At 45.6% G+C, this 23031-nt stretch overlaps 1 protein-coding gene across 1 annotated transcript in view; it reads left to right on the top strand.

The window, feature by feature from the left end:
- The first annotated feature begins 6 nt into the window (after window positions 1-6).
- The window catches only part of PRKAR2B (protein kinase cAMP-dependent type II regulatory subunit beta), a 178152-nt gene continuing 155127 nt past the window's right edge, over window positions 7-23031 (top strand). The window contains exon 1 of the mRNA XM_019543556.1: window positions 7-108. Coding sequence (XP_019399101.1) covers window positions 63-108 — 46 coding nt within the window. The 5' untranslated portion in view covers window positions 7-62. The remainder of the gene's footprint in view (window positions 109-23031) is intronic.

Here is a 23031-nt window from a genome sequence, read left to right as displayed (position 1 = left end):
CGCCCCGCCGCGGCCCAGCCGCCACCGCCACCGCCCGCGGCGTCAACTTCGCCGAGGAGCCCATGCAGACCGACTCCGAGAGCGCCGACGACGAGGACGACTTCCCGGGTACGGCCGGCCCGGGGTCCCCGCTTCCCTTCGGCGGGAGGGGGGGCCGGGCCCCTGCTCCGGGCCTGCCGCAGCCCGGCGGGGACCGGGGTTCAGCTCCACCGCTGCCTGCACCCCAGGGTGCCCCGAGCACCCCTCTACCTGGTACCCTGTACCCAGGGGCCCACAAAGGCATTTTGCTTCTGGGGGCTGGGGCTGTGCTGCCACAACAAGGATGGGACCCTTTGTGTCTCCCTCACTACCTGCCCTTGGTGGGCCAGCATCTTGCAAGTGGAGGTGGTGGGTGTTTGTGGCACTGCCCCCTGCTATATACCCAGTACTCCACTTCTAGCTATAGCCTTCCATACCTGGCGTTCCTCCGCTACGCACCATTACTTCTGTCATGTAGGAACAGGCAGCAGCGGTGCATCCACTGCCTCTGGTGCTCTGTAGCTGCTGGACATAAGAGCGGAGCACGTAAGACTTGCCGTCCTTTGCGTCAGGCTCCCTTCCCAGTGCCCTGTATCACAGGGTGGCAGAGAGTGGATGCAGAAAGGGAAAATGAATTGGGTAGGACCAGGGCTTTTTTTTTGACCTCACCGTCCCTCTCTCACTTGCAGCCGTCTGGCATTAAAGGTCTAGGACTTATTGCATTTGCACTTAAATTCTTATTTCAGGGGTGTAGGTTGTAGCCATGTTGGTCTAAGGAGATAAGCAGACAAGTTCTTTGGGTCACTCTGATATCTTTTATTAGACGAACTCAAATCGTTGAATCAGTTCTTCTTAGCAAGCTTTCAGGCACAAACACCCTTCGTCAGGCTGAGGAAGCACCTGCAGATGGTCTGTGCTCTGTCTTCTTGGGTGGAGTGGTAAAACTGCCAGTACTTATATGCAAGAAAGGCAGTCAGTGAAAATGTAAATTGAGGTGATGGGTAGGTGAGAGGTGGGGTGGAGGGGGAATGAATGTAGCTGTAGTCAAAGGATGAAACAGGAGAGGGGGAGGGAATGAGAATAGCTGGTAAAAAGTGGAGGGTTTAGCTGGGGAGTCGGATGTTAGGCAGGTTATAATGTGTCATAAATCCAGTGTCTATATTTAGTCCATGATTTTTTGTATCCAGTAGACTGATGAAGTGAAGTTCATAGCCTCGTCTATGAAAGGTATTTTGTAAATTCCCTTTGGGGATTAGAACTGAGAGATTGTAGAGAGAGTGGTTGTCTTGTGAGAAATGTACCTCCACAGGTAATGTGTCCTTCCCACCTGTCTCTCACCTACTGACCACCTCAATTTTCATTTTTACTGACTGGCTTTCTTGAATACGTACTGGCTTCTAGATACGTATTTACCACTCCACCCAGGAAGAACACAGATCATCTGCAGATACTTCCTTAGCCTGACAAAGGGTGTTTGTGTGTGAAAGCTTGCTAAGAAGAATTTTTCTGACTATTTGAGTCGGTCTAATAAAATATATCAGATTTTACCCAAAGAACCTTGCCTGCCTTAAATTCGTATGGCATTTTACATACACACGCTTCTAAGTAATTCCATGAGGTAGACAGCAAGAGGTTAACATATTTTTCAAGTCCTGCTTAAATCACCTGCACAACAGAAGGGCCCAAGGCATGAGCATAGCTGTGAGGACAGCAAAGGAAGGCTGCAGGACCTCATCTGACTTCAGGATCAGACTTATCCGTTCACAGCTCAAAATTGTATTTTTTTTTGTGTGTGTGGCTGACGGGATTTATTATGAGAGAGCATCTCTGTATCAAGGGGAAAAGGCATAGCTGCCTTTGAAAACGTGCAGAGATCTCTGTTTAGGTAATGGGAACCTGCAAAGCAAAGGCTGATTGGTAAGTGTGGTTGAAGACTAAGGGAAACATTTTCATCATTCTGGATTTTCTGAGAACAGCTTGAAATTGAACTACCTTATTAGCTTACTGGAGCATTTTGTCCTACCAGATCAAGTTCCAGCGGTATTTCATAGCAGTGTCCAAAAGCTTGCAGTTTGCTAGCTGAACCGCACAAACTTTTATATATATGAAATATTTTAAGTAATGCTTTATATGCATTTTTCCAAGAAAGTCGGATATTTTAAAAGCTCAACAAAATAATTTAGCTTGCTTAAATAACACTCATAACTTCCTAGTGAAATTTAGATGCAACTCGCTTATGATCTTAAACATCCTTTCAATCTATACTTTGCAGCTAGAAGCTACTTGGCACATGTAATTAAAAAGCATTTGTAGTTATCAGTCATATACTGCAGATTTACATGATAGTTTTGAACTCTTTTGAAACTGATGACATCATCTTTGAGGTTGGCATAAATTCCTAAACCGTTAGTGAATTTGGAAGCTGGCATAGAATGATAATGAAAAAGAACTGAAATAATATCGTCATTCTTTGATACTGAACATAGCTATCGGACTTGTAATGTAGTCTGCTGTGTAATCAGTGGTAAGCAGACTGCAGGCATGTTACATTTACAGTGTGGCAAATAGAGCAAAGTAGCATGAATTTATTGGAATATGTATATTATGTGTGAATGTTTTCAGGTTGTTTTAAGAAGCCTTCTAAGAATCATAGTGAATATTTGCAGTCAAGACTTTATTTATGGTTACTGTTTTGTAATCTTAAAAAAATCAGCACAACTATAAATAGTTTTTACATATATAAAAAAGTCAAACATCTTTTAGTCTCATTATTAATTATACATAGAATAACTCTAGAAAGCAAAATGCATGTGAAATGTTGGAGTCTTTTTAAAGTTTTATTGTGTTAAGGCTTGTAATGTGTATCAGTCAGAATAATGAATAGTTAATTAAGTAGCACAACATGTAAACATTTTTGGAACTGTTTATAACTAGGTCTGTTCATAACCCAGTTCTAAGAAACAGTTAGTAGTTGGCTAGGTGTGAGGTTTTTGGGTTTTTTTTAAGTTTTTTAGGTTGTAGCTGTGTTGGTTTAAGGACATAGGCAGACAAGGTTCTTTGCGTAAACCTGATATCTTTTATTAGACCAGCTTAAATAGTTGGAAAACAATTATTAAGCAATATTTAGCATAGGTGTTTGACCCTTTCAAATAACGCACTTGTGTCTACTCAGTCGTCACTGATACTGGATCTGTAGGGGTATTCATATTTAAACGATTTGTTTATGGACGTGAGCATCATTAGTTTAAGAATTACTTAATTCTGAACATTTTTACTTTCTGTAAGCTGCCCTGTAGATGACTGGCATGGAAAATTCTGGGATTTCTTTTACGGGTTTGTGTTTTTGATTTTGGTGGGGTGGGAGGGAAGCGTTCTTTTTCATTGCTTTTGTCAGTTCTGTTTGTTTTAGGCAACCAGTTTGTCCTGATTTTTGTAGAGCTTTTTTACAGGAATAGAAAAGAGGAAAAGACATTTATGGTAAAATAAACTTTTGCAGACCACATGAGTGTATGTACTACTTGAAAGTTCTGCCCTAAAAAATCAAGTTAAATGTTAAGTTGAAAATATTTTCTTGTTCATTGGGAAACTTAACCCTTTTTACAAGTCTCTCAACAATGAACCAAATTGTCACCAATTCTTGTTTTGAATAAATGTTCTAGCTAGATATTGATATGGACCCATTCATTAATGTATTTTAATCCCTTCCAATAATTAATTAGTATGGTCCTTTTAACACCTTTTGTGAAACGAATACGCTTTACCTGTTTTTATAAAAGGTGAACTAAAGTACAAGGTAAATTTACTTGCCCTTTTCATAAAAATCTGTGGCTGAATTACGAATTGGACCTAAGTTTCCCAAGGTGAAGTTCAGTGCTGTGGCCATCAGGGCAGGCTTCTCATTTTCAGAAATCTGCTTGCCTTGTAGGTTACGTATTGTTTTCAGGATTGGTACCTTAATTTTGAAAGGGAATCTGAGGTTTTTGTGACTTATAAAAAAAACATTTTCTTATTTTTTAACATTAGTATCATTAATTGATTGCTTTCTGAGTGCCATCTAAACTCCACAAATTATGTTTAGATTTTAAAGTAATATTTTTAAAAAGATATTATTTAGGGATGTGTGATTTCCTTCAGTGCACAGAGTTATTTCCCCTAGCACTGGTAAGTGTTATAGCTATATTCATGAGAGGAGTGGATTCTTTATTTTAAGAAATTCCTCAAATTATTTAAAAGTCTGCGATGTGTGATAAAACGTGTGTTATGCTAGGCTATATTAAAAAAAATTGAAATGCTTTAGTTTATTTTCTTCCAGAATGGCTACATTTATCATCTCTCTGAATTGTTGGGGTAGCATTGGCAATATGAATGTTTTGATTGATAGTGTCCACATCATAGCTAGCTGAATTTCATACTCAGTCCTACCTTAATGTGATTTTTCTTATGGATCTTCCTGGAGGTACTGTTGTTGTATTGTATAGACTTAGTATTGCAGTCTGTATGAGTTATATACTACTCAGGATGGTATCACCCTTTATTTACATTGCTTTGTAAACTGCATTGTTTACACAACAAGGTATTTTAACAAGAAGAATGCTTAAGCTGAATATTTTTCTTTCAAGACTTGATGTTTTCATTGGTATATCTTTTTGTTGTACACCTAGCTGTGAACTCTGATCCTGAAAATGGATGTTGTAAGATACACTTATGTTTTCCCTTTTTTTTCACTCAGTATGTTCAGATAACTAAATGGAGCACCGTACAAATGAAAAATGTGTATTATAGCTTGCCCTAACAGTCCTTTCTATTCTAGTCATTTCATCCTGTATACCATTTTTAAATACGACCTGTTCAGAAAGATTTTTGTCGCGCTAGGTCAGCGGTTCTCAATGTTTTTAGACTCCTGGCCACCCCTCCACAACTTTGGGGAATTGAGCAGCACTCTGTTTTAAAACCAAATTTTTATTACCTTCTCATGCAGGGGCCAGTTGATGGGGTGAGCAGGGAGAAAGAAGAGTAGCCAGGCAGGGGCAAACATGTGCTTACCTCCTCATGTAGGAGCTGGACAGTGGCTGCTTGGGAGTGAAGAATGGAAGTGTGGCCAGGCTAGGATAAGCCTGCTCTTACCTCATCAGAGCTGGGCAGTGATGGGGGAGGCAGGAAGAGTGGCTAGATAGAGAAGAAGAGCATGTGCTTGTCTCCTTTCTCTCTTTGACACACTTCAAAGGATGTCATGGCATCTCAGGATGCTGTGATACTTTGGTTGAGAATCACTGCTTTAGGTTATCTGTGATGCTCCAAGTTCCAGAAAGTTCGTGGTATAAATCTTGAATATCAAAGTATTAATAATGGCAAGTGACCTTATATAGTACCATATGATTGTAAGAAACTATAGAACAGTACAACTGAACTTACTGTCTGTTTTCTGCTGTGGATATGTTTGAACACTTACACGTGGGAAAAATCAAACTGAGAAATATAATCAAAGTATTTAGTTTAGTGCTTCAAGTTAATGTTAAAGAGGAAATTCATGAAAAGAAACTGGAAGTTTTCTTCGGAATACCACCATTTTTAACAGTATACTTATTTCTGTAACCTTACTGTTTAGGAGCCAGAAGTTGTTAAGGAGCGGTTGTTCACATTTATTAAAACTTCAGAAAGCATCAGCTTGGTGATTGTTGCTATGCAGATATAACAAACTAGATTATATTGGTACTGAGGTCAATAAAACCAAGGGGGCAGAACAAACTATAATTTTAGCTTCTCATTAGTGAGCTAAGGAATTCTCATAAGTAAGATCAGGAATTACAGTGTAGACAAAAGTACTGGAAGGTAGATACATAGCTGGTTTGATCATTGTGTTTTAAAAAATAGTCAGCAATGGATCTGTTTAATAGGGAGGAGGCATTGAGTGGGGCTACCGGAGGGTCTGTTATAGACTGTCCTGAGCTGGCTGTTTATAATTTCTTCACTAATGATTTGGAACATGGGATTGAGCACACAGTTAACAAGTCCACAACAGGGAAAATGTAGGGTGGATATTGGAAAAACTTTCTCACTATGAGGCAGATTAGTGAGATTACAACTGATTAACTAAAGATTAGACAAACACTTGTCTGGATTGGTTTAGACAGGGTGATTCTGCTTAGAGCAGGAGTTTGGACTAGGTGATATCCTGAGTTACCTTCCAGTCCTATTTTTCTATGAGAAGGGCTTTAAACTAGGTTTGCTAGGGGATGAAGACCAAAGCCCTGAGCCCAGGGGAAGCAGGAGACCTGGAAGGAAGATCAAGCAGGAGGGGGAAATAGATCACCAGACCAGGAGGAAGTGGTAGATGAGGCTTTCTTTAAAGAGCTAACAGAAGTTTCCCAGTCCCATACCCTGATTCTCATGGGGGACTTCAGTCACCCTGACATCTGCTGGGAGTGCAATACAACAGTGCATAGGCAAACCAGGATGTTTCTGGAGAGTGTTGGGGACAACTTTCTGGTGCAAGTGCTGGAATAGCTAACTAGGGGCCATGCTCTTCTTCACCTGCCGCTCACAAACGGGGGTCAGTTGCTGGGGAATGTAGTAGTGGATGGCAACTTGGGCAAAAGTGACCATGGGATGGTTGAGCTCAGGATCCTAAGGAAAGGAGGAAGGGTGGAAAGCAGCAGAGTAAGGACCCTGGACTTCAGAAAAGCATACTTTGACTCACTTGGGGAACTCATAGGCAGGATCTCCTGGGAAGCCAGGCTGAGGGGAAGAGGTGTCCAGGAGAGCTGGCTATAATTTAAAGAAGCCTTAATGAGAGTGTAGGAACAAACTATTCCAGTCTTCAGTTAGACTAGCAAGTATGGCAGAAGACCAGGTTGGCTTAGCAGGGAACTGTTCAGTAAGCTAAGTCACAAGAAGGAAGCTTATAAGAGGTGGAAACTTGGACAGAAATAGGGAGGAGTATAAGAGCATTGGTCAGACATACAGGGATGAAGTCAGGAAGGCCAAAGTGCAATTGGAGTTGCAGCTAGCAAGGAATGTGAAGGGTAACAAGAAGGGTTTCTACAAGTTATGTTGGTAGCGAGAAGAGAATTGGGGAAAGCATAGGTCCATTACTGAATGGGGGAAGCAACCTTGTGACAGGGGATGCAGAAAAGCTGAAATGCTCAATGCCTTTTTGCCTCTGTCTTCACGGGCAAGGTCAGCTCCCAGACTACTGTACTGGACAGCACAGTTTTGAGAGGAGGTGAGCAGCCCTTAGTGGTAAAAACAGGTTAAGGGCTACTCAGAAAAACTGGACATAAAGAAGTCCATGAGACCGGACGGGATGCACCCAAGGGTGCTGAGGGAGTTGGCTGGTGTGATTGCAGAGCCACTGGCCATCATCTCTGAAAACTCATGGCAATCAAGAGAGGTCCTGGATAATTGGAAAACGGCAAACATAGTGCCTGTATTTAAGATAGGGGGAGAAAAGAAGATCCAGGGAACTACAGTTAGTCAGCCTCCAGTCAGCCTCATGTCAGTCCCTGGAAAAATCATGGAGCAGATCCTTAAGGAATCCATTTCTAAGCACTTGAAGGAAAAGAAGGTGATTAAGAACAGTCAGCATGGATTCACCAGGGGCAAGCTATGCCTGACCAACCCAATTATCTTCTCTGATGAGGTGACTGGCCTATTGGCTGCAGACAAGTGAATGTGATATACCATGATTTTTAGCAAGGCTTTTGATATGGTCTCCCACAATATTCTTGCAGGCAAATTTACAAAGTATGGGCTGGATGAAAGGCCTATAAGGTAGACAGAACACTGGCTGGAGCATCAGGCTCAGAGAGTAGTAATCAGCTAGTCAGGGTAGTAATCAGATATCTACTTGGCAGCTGGTATTAAGTAGAGTGCCCCAGGGGTTGGTCCTGGAGCTGTTTTGTTCAATGTCTTCATCAGCAACCTGGAAGATAGCATAGCGAGCACCCTCAGCAAGTTTGCAGATGACACCAAGCTGAGGGGAGTAATAGCTACGCTGAAGGGTAGGGCTAGGATTCAGAGAGACCTAGACAAATTGGAGGATTGGGCCAAAAGCAGGACCTCCATCTAACCCAGGAGGTGCACAGCTCCACCAGGGGAGACCACCCTGTTGGATCTGGTACTGGCCACGGGCGATGACCTGGTGAGGGGGCTGCGGGTGCTTGACCACTTGGGCGACAGCAATCATCGCCTGCTGGAATTCGCCATCCAGCGTAAGGTGGCAAAGGCCTGCAGCAAGGCAGCAGCCCTAGATTTCAGGAGGGCACACTTCAGTGAGCTAAGGAGAATAGTTGGGGAGGCACTGAGGTCCTGGAGGGGAGGGGAGTTGGGTGTCCAAGAAGAGTGGTTGCTCCTTAAGGAGGCGATCCTCCAAGCCCAAAGGGGGGTAATCCCAACACAGATCAAGGGGGCAGGAGGGCACAAAAGCCCCCATGGCTCACCAAAAGCATCCGGGAACATCTCCTAGCTAAAAGTGAGGCGTACACCAAATGGAAGGGAGGCGCCATTACCAGGGAGGACTATAGCTCAGTTGCTTGGGGATTCAGGGGAGCAGTCAGGAAGGCCAAGGCGGAGATGACATTGGGACTAGCTACCTGGATCAAGGACAACAAGAAGTCCTTTTTTAAATACATAGGGGGCAAAAAGAAGGTACTGGGTAACATGGGGCCCCTGCAAGACACGCTAGGAAATCTGGTCGTCACACTAGATGACAAAGCTAACCTATTTAACAATTTCTTTGCCTCTATTTTCCTGAGCAGGGACCAGATCAGGACCCCCTCAGGCCCCAGGGGAGTTCGCACCCAGGCCAAGGGTCATTGAGGATCTAGTCATGGAACTTCTGGAGGGACTGGACATATTTAAATCAGCGGGTCTGGACAATCTCCACCCCAGAGTGCTGAGGGAATTAGCAGAGGTCATTGCGGAACCCCTGGCATGGCTTTCCGAGCGCTTGTGCTGCCAGACAACTGGAGAAGTGTCAATGTGGTTCCCATCTTCAAAAAAGGGAGGAAGGAGGACCCAGGAAACTGTAGGTCAGTTAGTCTTACCTCGATCCTGGGTAAGCTTTTTAAGAGAATTATCCTGGCACATGTCCATGAGGGGCCAGCAGGGGAGGTCATGCTTAGGAGCAACCAACACGGTTCATTAGCAGCAGGTGCTGTCAGATCAACTTGGTGGCCTTCTACGACCAGGTCACCAAATCCTTAGATGCAGGAGTGGCAGTGGACATAGTCTTTCTGGACTTTTGGAAGCATTCGACATCGTGTCTCACCCCATTTTCTTTAAAAAAACTAGGGAACTGTGGTGTCGACACCTACACAGTCAAATGGGTTGCCAACTGGCTGAGGGCCGCACTCAGAGAGTGGTGGTGGATGGGTCATTTTCGACCTGAAGGGATGTGGGCAGTGGGGTTCTGCAGGGCTCGGTCCTGCTGCACCTGGGGAGGAAGAACCAGCACCATACCTAGAGACTGGGGAACTCCCTTCTCGTCAGTGCAGAGGCAGAAAAGGGTCTTGGAGTCGCTACTGATGCCAAGATGAACATGGGCCAGCAGTGTGGGGATGCAGTCATGAAGGCCAGTCATACCTTGTCATGCATCCACAGATGCATCTCAAGCAGGTCCAAGGAAGTGATCCTCCCCCTCTGTGACACTGGTCAGGTCGCACTTGGGAAACTGCATCCAGTTTTGGGTGCTGCACTTCAAAAGGATGTGAACAACATGGAGAGGATCCAGAGGAGGGCTACTCGCATGATCAGGGGGCAGCAGGGCAGGCCTTATGAGGAGAGGCAATGGGACCTGAACCTGTTCAGCCTCCACAAGAGAAGGTTGAGGGGGGGGATCTAGTGGCCATTTATAAACTAGTCAGGGGGGACCAGCAAGCACTGGGGGAGTCCATTTCCCTGTGCCCTACCAGGAGTGACAAGAAATAAGTCACAGGCTGGCAGAGGGTAGATTCAGACTAGACACCAGGAGGCGCTACTTCACGGTCAGGGTGGCTAGGATCTGGACCCAACTTCCAAGCGAAGTGGTGCTGGCTTCTACCCTGGGGGTCTTTAAGAGGAGGCTAGATGAACACCTTGCTGGGGTCGTTTGACCCCAGTACTCTTTCCTGCCATGGCAGGGGGTCAGACTTGATGATCTGCTCAGGTCCCTTCCAACCCTACCGACTATGAAACTATGAAAAGAAATCTCATGAGGTTCAACAAGGACAAGTGCAAAGTCCTGCGCTTAAGTCAGAACAATCCTATGCCCTAGTACAGGCTGGGGGCTGACTGGCTGGGCAGCAGCTCTGCAGGAAAGGACCTGGGGGTTACAGTGGACACTAAGCAGGATATGAGCTGACAGTATGCCCTTGTTGTAAAGAAGGCTAACAGCATAATGGGCTGCATTGGTAGGTGTGTTGCCAGTAAGTCAAGGGAAGTGATTATTCCCCTCTATTTAGCACTGGTGAGGCCACATCTATAGTACTGTGTTCAGTTTTGGGGCCCCCACTACAGAAAGGATGTGGACAAATTGGAGAGAGTCCAGCAGAAGGCAGCAAAAATGGTGAGGGGGCTGGCAGACGTGACTTGTGAGGAAAGACTGAGGGAACTGTACTTACTTAATCTAGAAAAGAGAAGACTGAGAAGGGATTTAAGTCTTCAACTACCTGAAGCGGGGTTTGAAAGAGGATGGAGCTAGGCTGTTCTCAGTGGTGGCAGATGACAGACCAAGGAGCAATGATCTCAAGTTGCAGGCCTTCTGGACGAGCGGTGGGAGCTGCCGGACGAGTTACTTGCCCTCCCTCACTGTGGGGAGCCCTGATCTGCCCCCTGAAACCTCTTCCCTTCCCTGCTTCCAAAAGTATGGGTAATATCAGTGGCAGCCAGAGCATTCTGAACATGCTTTGCCACCACTGCGCACATCCTCCAAATCTGAAAGTGTGTGTTTTGGTTGCTTTTTTCTAGACTTTTTTCAGTTACTCCATATCGTTTTTGAAGTTTAGTGGACAAAACTACACACAGTTCTGCAGGTAAGGGCTAATCAGTGCTGAATAGACTGGAAGAATGGAAGAATCTGTGGCTTACATATGTCACCTTTCTGCTTGGCACCAGATGGAAGTAATAAAGGCTACATTGGGTAAATCTGTTATCTTTTATTAGACCAACTCAAATAGTTAGAAAAATTCTTCATAGCAAGCTTTTGGGTATAATTACCTTTTGTCAGGCTGAGGAAGCATCTGCAGTTGGTGTGTGCTCTTCCTGGATGGAACATTTCATATTTAGGTGTTTAACACCAGCTTTTCAGATCTGTCTCAAGCTAACACATTTTAACTGGGTGCTCTAAAGTGAATAAACTTCCCTACTTTGCAAACACTGTTCAACTAAAACAGGGTTTATTACACAGGAAAAGGGAACCAACCTTAAAGGAAGCCTTAACTATTAAACATTAACTGAAACCGCAAACAGTTTCATAGATTTCATAGACATTCAGGCTGGAAGGGACCCTGAAGGATCATCGAGTCCAGCCCCCTACCCCAGGGGCAGGAAGTCAGCAAGGATCATAGGATCCCAGCAAGATAGGCATCCAAATGTGTCTTGAGGACGTTCAAAGTGGGTGCTTGAACTGCCTCTGGCAGCAGTCTATTCCAAACCTTGGGGGCCCAGACAGTAAAGAAGTTCTTCCTTATGTCCAGCCTGAATCAGTCACAGTGGAGTTTGTGACCGTTCGATCTTGTCATCTCTTGGGGCGTTCTGGTGAACAGATGTTCCCCCAGATCCTGGTTAACAGTCTCAATCACAGGCAAGCCAACTCAAGGGAGCTACCACCGAGCCCAGTCAGCTGGGAGGGAGACTTGCCCAGGGCTGCCATCTGGGGACTTATCACTTACATTAGCAAACAGTAGGAGGCGCTGGGTAAGGAGGCGTGCTTTGGAGGACCCTGCTGCTTCTGGCTGCCAGGAGTTGTCGCTCTGCTCTGGGGTCTCTACCACCCACACCAGGTTGCCCATGAAACCCAGCTCTTTTAGACCCTGACCTACTTCAACAGCAGAAAGAGCAGGTCAGTAGACACAAAATCTGGACTACCTTCCATTTATAGTTTCACATGTTAATCCCAAACAGTAAAACTGAGGCGCACAAACAGTTAAAAGGTGCGAGTAACCCCCATCCTCCCATCCTTTTGAGCATGCATACTAATAAAGCTATGCAGAGAAATAATATACAAAGTTACTTTTATAGGCCTTAAACGAGCAGATTATAAGCAGGGTTACACATGACACTGCTGTTAATACATCTCAGTATGCAATTACATTTTTTGCAAGGATATTATGGTCTTAACTCATATTCAGTGTGGAATCCTCTATAACCCATGGGTATTTTTTTGCGTTATTGTAGTCCAACCAGACCTTCCCCATTTTGTATTTGTGCTGGATTGTGCTTTTATAGATGCAGAATTTTGCATTTGTCCTTATAAAACTTCCTCCAAATTTCAAATAATTTTCTCAATGTATTGGGGTTATTTCAAATTCTGATCCTGTCTTCTAAGTGTGTGCTATCACACTTGTTTTTTAACTTAAATAACCTTATCATAGAAGGAAATCAGGGTGGTTAGGTATGAGTTGCTCTTGATGCGTCTATGTTGGCTGTTACTTATCTTGTTATCCTTTAGGTCAAATTCTTCCTTGCATTCCATTTAATCTTTGGCAGCATCATCATAAAGCAACGAGTCTTTTGAAGGAGATAAATAGTGACAGAGAAGGTGGTGCTAATTCAATTTTTTTCATTCTCTAATAAGAAATTTTCTACTTCATATGTTTCAACAGCAAAAACTCCTACTCCTGGAAAGTCTTCAGATATTCATCACACCAATTTTTGAGTCAAATATCTGATACTGCAGGCTGGCAGGCATGGCCAGCTTCAGCAGCGTGAGGGCCAGATGAGTGTCTGTGGGGAAGGGTGGCTGCATGTAGGTGTCCCGCTGCTTCAGGTGTGGCCAGAGCTTCTCCATGAGATCCTGGAAGGTGGTCATCTTGAAGGCCTCCAGCCACTGCTTATCGTCCCAGGTATGCTGGACAACGTGCCACCACTAGTCCTGGTTGGCCTGGTGGGCCCAGAGGTGGTGGGGCTACAGGTGCAGGAAGGCGAGGGTGGACCTGGCCATGGCATCCTGGAGCCTGTTGCTGGCATGCTTGACAGTCTGGCCAGGCAGATGAGGTTGAGGTGGCAGGTGCTCTGTGGCAGCCCTGGGACAGTGCATGGCAGGCAGACAGGTGGTCACTGAGTGTGGGAGAGCTGGGAGGGGCAAGGTGGCTGTGGGTCAGGTGGCAACTGGCACAACTGGACCAGTGCAGTGGTCAGCAGGAGTATGGGGCTCTGGTTGTCACTGCCAGGGGCTGCAGCAGGAGTAGCCATGGCATGGAGAGGCAGAGGAGACTGCTGCACGTGCTGTCCCTGCACTGTGCACTCTGCTCTGAGCTTGGGAAGTGGCTGGCCAGAGAGTAGAGAGCAGGGTGGGCTTTTGAAGAGGGCTGCTGGCAGCTGTGGCCAGAGCCTGGAGCTTTCCCCAGTGGCGGCAGGGGCCCATTGTAGGGTCCTGGGAAGTGGGAGCAGATTGGCAGCAAATCTGCTCCCGCTCCCCTGCACGTGTAGATGCCTGCCCGGCACCACTTACTCACGAGTCAGTGCAAGTGTAGATGCTCCCTATGTGTTGTAAATGTGCTGTTCCAGTGATGCAGCAATTTGTGGGTGATGTTAGAGGTTTGACAACTTTCCTGTCACTTGACAAAAGTGAAAAGTATTATCAAGTTTTTCACAAACAAACAAATGCTAGCAGCCATATTTCTGTGTCATTTATCACACATTCAGTTTCATCCACAGTAAGCCACGTCATACGTGATAGACACCGTCTGTTACATTTCTCAAAGATCTTTCAGTGAATAAGGAGGCACGTCATTCAGCTGCTGCTGAAGAAGGGTGGCTAGATGTTGCTTCTGATATTGATTGAACTTGTGATTTTTATAGTAGGTGTTGCATATTTTAAGGCTATAAAAATAAACAGTTGTGATGGAGGTAGTAACTTAAGAAGTACCCATGAAATCAGCACAAAGCTGAATGTAACCCTGGCAGTTGAGTCAAAAAAGCTTGTTGGAACAGGTTGCATCTTCCATGGACTGTAGCTATAGTAGCAAAATTTTAAGAGTTCCTTGTGTGGAACAAAATGGATTGGTAAGGGAATCATCCATTCAAAAAACAGAAATAGACTGAATATCTTCACTGCTGGGAAACTCAGAGCCATGTAATACATTATAAGGTTAAAAAAGAATATGGCAGATAATGACTCAGCCTTCAGATGAAGAGGAAGAAGAAAATATTTGATGATGATGACAAAGGTCCAGATAAAGCAGTTCAAGTTGACCAAGAGGAAAAAGATAATGTAAAGCAAAACACTTGAAGACTTGGCTAGTTGCCTGCCTACCTTAACTGCATTTAAAAATGACTGTTCCTCTTATAGTTATATGGTTATTTCTGTTTAATTTAATTTATTTTCATAACTCTTCTTTTTCTCAGTTAATTTCTTGTCTTCAGGAATGTTCACATTTAAACAGTAATTGAACATTGCTAAAAGTTATAACAATAATTCTTAAATTTCTAAAATGTTGCTTAATTATATTAAGGTACAGTTAAAATAGCTCTGTTAATACTTACCAGAAGCTTTCAAATTTCGTATTTTTTAATATTTACTGAGGTTGGGGCTTCTTTGTGCCAGGTGTCAGACAAGCTAGGGAGAGAGAAAATGTATGTGTAAGATTCAGTATATCATATCCACACAAACAATGTTAAAAGAATTTGCGTGCCACACACCCAAAAGATGAGCACCTTGTTTTTGGAAGGCAGAATGGAAAAAAAAAAAGATTTTTCTAGAATCATGGCCTAGAGTTGGCTTTCCATGGAGGTAGGGTTACCATACGTCCAGGTACATCAGGTTTTCCCGGATATGTCCTTTTTTGGCCTCCTGTCCTTGTGTCTGGGTGGGTTTTTAAAATGTAAGCAAATGTCCAGGTTTTTGCTGCATGGGCAACAGGGCCGGGGTGGGGCAGGGTGCTGCAGGTCAGGAGTGAGAGGCAGAGGCAGGACACGGGCATATCATACCCCCCCATAATCACATATCCCTCCCCCTCTGCTTCTTCCTCCTCCCTTTTTCCCCACAGGTATCCTTTTTTGATACTAGAAATATAAATGACTGTCAGCTTCTGTCAGGTGAGAGCAGCTGTGAAAAAGTTAACACTAAACTCTGCCTCTCCTGCTTGCTGAGAGAAAAGCTGCAGCCATTTTAAAACAGTGTCTTCATGCTTCTACTTTGGCAAAGAAAATCAGCTTCTCCTAAGATATGCACCCCAATTTTGGAGGGCTGATTTTTGGGTGAAGCATGTGGGGCATGCTATGAAACATGGTATTACAGCTACAAAATTAAACACGCAAAAGATGGAAAATACTAGAATTAAGGTGTCTTAACCCCTTTTGTGTATGCAGTATCATACAGATTTTAATTACATGCTCGTATAGTATATTTTCCATTGGACCCAGACATGTGCAGAATGAACAGGACTCATTTGCTGAGCAGCTCTGCAGCATTTTAGTTTCTCTTTATTGTTCAACATGGGAACCTTAGTGTTCTTTACTGCACACTATTGCAGCTCCAAGACCACATTATTTACTTCCTCATGGACTTTTCTCCAACACCTACCATCAATATCTTTGCCCTTCATAAAGTTTAATTAAACTTCACAAACATTTTTTGCAGTTAGAGGGTGGCATTAATCACATTTTAGAGATGCATAAATCTATGAATAACTCAGTGATCAGGGTCAAAGATATCCACTTATTTGCTCAGTTTGAGAGGATTAGGATATCATGTTTGGAGTATGTCGCCTTATATAGCACTTCATATGTTCAAAGTATATTTCTCATTGACTTCAGTTGCAACAGAGGGTGATCAGCACTTCTGGAAATTGGAACCCAGTATTTCAAGTTTGGTACCTGGAACATGATGAAAACCTAGTTAGCGATCACTTGTGAATTTAATATGCATGTATATATAAACATAATGTTATGAATTGGGTCTAAGTGACTTGAATAGCATCATAAAACAACTCTATCATAGGAAAGGATAGAATCCAGTTCTTCAGAGTATGGGACTGTTTTGTAACACCCTGCCTGATTTAGTATGCACTTTTTAACTTGTGCAACAAAAAGAAAAAGGTGTCCTACAGGCAAGAGCCTCCTTTTTCTGTGACCCCAATTCATCCCCAGAGCAGGCCCATCCTTTTACACTGAATTAAGTAGGCATCTTGTAGAAAGAAAAATAATGGGTGGGTGGTTGGGTGTGTATGAATGTCTTAGTTTTCTAGAAAACTAAACTGTGACAGGGGGCCATCTTGAGACCTGTCATGAACATCAGACTGCTCACCTGTCTAGGGCAGTCTGCCCTGCCTCACCTTTGATGTTTCCACTGAATAGGTGTTTATATCTGGGAGGCTGTCCATTTGGTTGCCCCAATGCCAAGGGCAAAATGCATGGCTCTGAACCTTCCCCTATACCATGTACTATATGTCTCACAGATGGCATCAGATACTGGTGACAGTTCACTCAGCCCCTTACTGGGCTGAACCTCTCATACTATCCCTAGCCAGGCCACACTCACTCTGCCCCTTTCTTGGGCCTCAGTCACACTGCCCTACTCTGTATAGCTCTTCAGGACCACCCAGGCTCCCTACTGTATACACCCCTTCAGACTTCATCTCTTGCCATCTTGTCCTGGCCACTTGCAGACCTTCAAGCTGTCCAGTTCAGGTCCTACTCTGCAATGGGTGTGAGCCTACTGCCCCACACACTGGGCTGCCTACTGCCCACTCAGGCCTCAGGTGTCTGTTGGCATGCCTGGACCCCAACACTGTCCCCTCTACATGATTACCCACCAAGTCATAGCTGCTGAGGCTTTGCCCCATCCCCATCTTTCACTGGAGAGGCACAGGTGTGGCATTTCTTGGAGACTGCCCCACCACACCATCCAACCCCAGCAGGGTACAGTTTCAGCTCTTATGCAGGACCAGAAACCTCCCTCATACCCATAGTTCCTACCATGACCTCCAGATGTTCCAGGAGCTGCTGTCTTCAGACTCCCTAGGTGTAACTGCTGGCTCAGCTCCTAGGGCTTGGGTTTATACTGAGACTGCCCAGCCCTCCAGTCTGGTGCCCCCCTTTCAGCCATGTGATGATCTAATTGAGCCAGACTGCACCTGCCAGCTACTCAGAGCCTGCTTAAAAACTCTTGTAGTGACAGGTAAAACCTGTGCTCTGCCACACAAACCAAAACAGAAAATCCATCATATTGACCTTCATAGGTCATAAACAGAGATGGGATCCTTCAATTTTGAACCATTGTGCGACTTGAGGTAATGGAATCATTAATGGAGTAATAGTCCTCCTTTAGGTGGACTAGCAGTAGACAGGCAGAAGGTACTTTGCCAGTGGATTTCCTCTGTTGACAGCAGAGGAATGGTGATACTTGGTTCCTTTCTAGGCTGTGGAGGATAACCACAGATCCTGCTGCCTTTTCCATGCAAGCTTGACTCCTGCATTTCCTCCCATGTGTCCCTGTACTGTGTCTTCTCTATACCTCACCTCTTGGTTAGTTGGTCCAAATTTCTCCCTTTGGATTCCCTATTCCGGTCCAATTCTACCCAACATGACTCCTACCGCTCTCCACCCACTTCCCTGTTCCTCTTCAGATTCTCTTCCCTGTCTCAGCAGTTACCAGTCTCAGCTGTTCCAGGTCTGGCCCCCCTGGCACTCCTATAGTCCTATGCCCCCATCTTCCCTGAGTCTCTTCTCAACCTACTTCTTTTGTCTTTCACCCCAGGTACAGCTCTTGTTCTATCCATATTTAATTCAGGAGTTCCTTTTTTTTCACTCAGCCTCCCTACTGCCAAATTTCAAATCCTGATTCCAGAGCATGGGGGTGGGAGTGACAATAGAGCCTTTTAAAGCAATGTTTGTCATTGCCTAATAGCATGGCTCTTTGTCAGAGCTTCACAATTTTGACTAACTTTAAAAAAAATCAAATTGAGGCAAATTGGCTTGGAAAGTTTCAACCTGAAAGGTATAAAAAAATGGAAACAAGGTCTTGTACTTGAAAGTATCATGCAGCCTTAATTATAGGCAGTGCTACCAACCTTTCATTTAATATGCATTTTTATGTATGTATTATTATGGGTTGGGTATAACCACTGCCTTTCAATTGTAATAAATGACTAAGCTCCTTTAAAGATGTAGATAATGAAAACAATAGCGGCCTCCATCCCAAATATACGCACATGTCCCTGCCTCAAATAAAAGCACATATGCATGAAGGAGTTTTGCTGGCCATTGTTTAATGAAATGTATGCTTCAGAGCAGCAGGAGAGAACATCAGGGAAGCAGGGGCAGAAAAGCCACAGACACAGTTAGAACAAGCTCTGGGAATGTAGCCCTGAAAAAAAAAAATCTGCGTGCATGCTTTTGAACCGACTGGAAAAGGGGCTTTTCCAATGTTTCTTGTTTGATTCTTGTTGCTTTCAGGAAAACAGGATGCTATACATTCTTTATAAATAAATAGCATTGTATCAAAGAAACATCTGGCTACAACACCAAATTTTCATTCTAATGGAAACGGCTTATTAAACTATGAATATGGCTGTCTGCTCAGTTAAAAGGTAAAATGTGCATATTTATGGAATACATGCTGGTGTAGTATAGCAGCTTTGAAATGACTGCATTATTTATGGGTGACGAGGCAAAATTTATATGACATCATTCTGTATCTTGTACATACCATGTATAATAGAAGGAATACTTTCCTTTTTAGGAATGTTGTAGAAGTGTAGGACTTTCTGATTACCTTACTGTGTCTCATTCTTCCTAAGAAACTATATTCACTTGTTCCATGTGCATTTATGTGAATGAACCATATGTCCTTGAAATCTGGGTGACACTGTTTTCAAGATTTGTTCCTGTTGGTTTTAGAAAAAGTAGTTTATTGTCCTAGTTTCTGCAAACCCCAGTAGAATGCCCGCCTGAAGTAGCTGTCACCAAGCTGAGCTTGGCTTAGCACACATGTATACCTCAGGGGCTACTCCAAGGACTGTCGTGTACAAGAGATGCACTTTGTATTCCTTTGCTGCCCAGTGACCATTTTCCTTAATCTAGCTCTCCCTCAAACACAGCTGAATTATAGCAGAGCCAGACTGTCCGCACTCCTGCAAGTAGGGAGCCTAAGAGTCTACAGACATACTGTGCTTTACCGCACAGTTGACAGTAAAGTGTCACTATCTACATGTGCAGGCACTTACTCCACAGTAAATAAGTCTTCTGTGCAGTTAATTTGCTACCTACACAGTAGCTCCCATGTAGATGCCAACTGGGAGCAAATTTGCTCCTAGTCAGCCCCACCAACAGGGGCCCACCCTCCTAGCTAGCTCCAAGGCCACAGGGCTGGGCAGCTTTGCCAGCCCCATCCTGCCCTTTAAAACTCTGTGGTGACCCTGGAGGCCTGAGCCACCTGCTGCCTGCCTCTGGCCACCGGATCCTGCAGCAATGTCCCTGGGCTAACCGCAACAGCCTGCCTGGCCCCTAGCACTGGCCCCTAGGCCAGCCCCATCATCTGCCATGCCATGCCCTGGCACTGTGTGCTGTAGGCACTTGCCCAGGTCTGGCAACACTTGGACTCTCACCCGCAGCGCCTGAGGACCATTCAGGGAGCCATGCTGGTGTCATCCCTGACACCAGACACCACCTCCTGGGGGCCCAAGATGAGACTGGAGCTTGTGCTGTGGGGCAAGGCTGAGGTCCACAGCCAGTTCGCCTGCCACCTGTGAGGGCTGGCGGGCTGCATGTGGGAGCGCAGGTATGACTGATTGACACACCAGTGCTGCATAAAAGGTCAAGGTGCTGCGGGCACAGTGGGTCTGTGTTACTGACCACAACCACTGGTTGGGGGCTGCCCACAGGACCATGCTCTCTGTGTGGTAGCTGGATCACCTCCCCATGCCCTGGGACCCTGGGTGGAGCTGTACAGTGTTTTCTAGCACAGGCAGCCTGCTGGAGCTTCTGCCACAGCCATCATCGGGGGAGGGCCCGTTGGGGCATCAGGAGCCTGTTCCTGCCCATGGCATTGTCTGGCATCCTGGGCCAGCACCTGCCCTACCACCAGCTCCAGGTGTGCAGTCCCATCCAGGCTGCCAGCCCACGATGACACCACCTGCCCCCATGAGCTCCAGCTCCTCCCCAGAGGGGACCCCTGCCCGGATAGCTCGGTGCCACATCCCTGCTCTCCAGGGCATCACCAGGAGCTGCACGTCATTGCTGCCAGCAGGAATAGACTCAGGCCACCAGGCACACCTGCCATGCCCACCTGATAAGCCCTATACTGGCAGAAGAACCCTTCCCTCTCTTCCTGCCTTGGCTGAGCTCCTTCTGGCCCCAGAGTTTTCCTGCTCCCCAGCACGCAGGGAGGGGGGCAGCAGTGCAAAACTTTACTGAGCAGCCAACTAGTCAGGCATGGACCACTCACACGTGGAGAAATATGTCAATGCCAGCAGTGATGTTGTCCTTGGCTGTGGGGGCAGGGACGTGTAGCTTAGGCACAGATACCCCTCCAGGTGGCAGCAAACATTGCAGGGAAGTATGGGCTTACTCATCACACTGTCAAAGCTCAAGGTCTTGTGCCAGGGCCACCATGGTGATCAACAACAGTAGGGCTTAGTGGGTTGGGCACCTCTTGGTCCACAGAAATAGCTTCTCACAGTGTACCCGGGACACTCCCCAGGTGCACAGGCAGGGCACAAGGCACACGGGAAGGGCCTGCTCTGGGGCACCTATCTGGAGAGGCCCTTTGAGGGGAGGGCAGGGGCATCACCAGCTCTGTGTCCCAGTTGGCCAGGAATCCCTTGTACCACCTGAGCCCAGGCACTGTGGGCCTGCTGGCAATAGAGGAGACAGCCTGGTCTGCAGGAGAAGTGGGGAGTGGGTCTGGAGCACGCGCAGGAGGTGCTGCCAGGAGCCTTCCCACTGCAACACCCAGTGACCAACCTGCCCCTGTGGAGCTGGGGACAGGGAGTTTGGCTGGTGGCCACCTATGCCAGGGTCTGTCCAGCTGACTTACCTTGGTCCCTGAGTCCCATGTCATCCAGTCTGAGGCCAGGCAGTGTTCAGCCTCCTGGTATAGTGCATGTTTTCTCAGAAATGTTGGAACCTCTCACAAACAGCCTTTTTCTCCTGGCTCTGCACCAGCTACATGTGGAGATGTGACTTCAGGGTCAACACCAGTCTCTGCTGGAGCCCTCCATATGTGCCAGCTCCAGCAGTGGCAAACCCAGGACAGGACCCATCTACTGAACTGGCTGGTCACTGTGGCGGAGGACCGGTTGGCAGGCTTACAGGCCCAGTGCATGGAGGACTTTGCGCGTGACATTGCACATGGAGGACATTGTACCTATTAGGTGCAATTGTGAGAAAGCCCAGCTGCTGGGTATTTAGAAAGACAGGGAGCATTCTGCAAGGAGATTTAAAAGCTCACAGAAGAGGAAGCAAGCTGTGAATGCATCTGGTTGCTATAAGAAGAGTGGCTAGGTTGGGGTTTTGTCAAAGGCCTGGGGCACGGCAAAAGTGTTGGGCTGGGTTTTGTTTATTGGCCTGTTTGTTGTCTAAAGACTTTATTTGAGAGGACTGGCTGAGGAGCATGTCAGGGAATTTAAGATTACCAGCAGAAGCCAGCAGGCTAAGTCAGTCCCCTTATACCACCCTGCTCAAGTCCCTGAAAAGCTGCTGATTAAATAGTGATTGGGTCCTCCTTGCTGTTTTTACGACTTACCGGAAGGGTATGATGGTACAGTATATTAATGAATTTTCAGACTTAGAGTGGAACAGGATCACATTTAAAACACCCAAGTCTGCTTAGATGCCTAATAGGTGTGATAAGAACTTGCCTATCATCTTCCACTGAAACTACATTCATGACATGGTAGAGCAATTATATAGCTGTCAGTCATTTTATGCTTCAGAAAGTAGTACTGTGTATACATAAATACATATAAAGTACAACAGTTGTGTGGATAAATCTGAAGTGCATTTATAAATGTAAAATTAAGATATTTTAGTGCCGATGGAGCTATATTCTATTTCAGGAAGACTTAATTTGATACCTCTTTTTTCAGTTTCATAATCATCAAAATCAGAATGTTTTTTTCTGGTAGCATTTCCTTACAAACTTCTTAAACACATCCCATAAAAGAGTTATTGCTTCTCCAGGATTTAATCTTGCTTCTGGGTGGGAAATGAAAATCTTACTCCAAATCAGAGAGATTCTCGGAATGGTTGAGTTATTATGCGTCTGCACCCTTGGGCTAAATACAGACACTTAGGAGGTTAAATTGGGTTCAAAATGGCCGCCTGATTTAAACTTGGCTCATTTTGGTGCCGACCTGATACTTGCCGGCCGGGTCTCAGTGACTGGCTATCAGTCTCAACCTGGAACTGAACAGAACTCCCATGCACACAAACTGGTCTAAAAATTGCAGACCCCAGTGTAAGCTACACCTGAATCTATGTAGTATCAGACTCATTTGATTTAGGTCAAACTGGTGCATGGAAATTCTGTCAAATTCTCCTGCACAGCCTGGGGTTGGGAAAACCCAGCCACTGGCCCCAGCCCCGGGGCTGCTCTTTTAACTGCTCCCTTCCCCTGCACTAGTCTTTTTTTGCCCCTCTTGCTCCCTGTCCAGCCAGTGCTTTCAGCCCCCATCCTGCAAGTTGCTCTGGGTGCAGCAACTTTTATCAGTGCTCACTGTTGCCAGAGCTGAGTAAGTAAGTTCCGGTAGAGGGAGGGGTGGGAGGGATGGGGGTGTGGTTTGCTACGGAGGGACCCCACCTCACCTGTGGGTTTCCCCTACCTCCCACCCTACCCTTCTCTGGTCAACCCTGCTCCCCCACTCCACCCCACCC

Source organism: Crocodylus porosus, unplaced genomic scaffold, assembly GCF_001723895.1.
Source record: "Crocodylus porosus isolate Cpor-Errol unplaced genomic scaffold, CroPor_comp1, whole genome shotgun sequence".
In the NCBI taxonomy this organism is placed as follows: Eukaryota; Metazoa; Chordata; order Crocodylia; family Crocodylidae; genus Crocodylus; species Crocodylus porosus.
The sequence above is the reverse complement of the archived record's forward strand: the minus strand, read 5'-3'. Positions and strand labels throughout refer to the sequence as shown.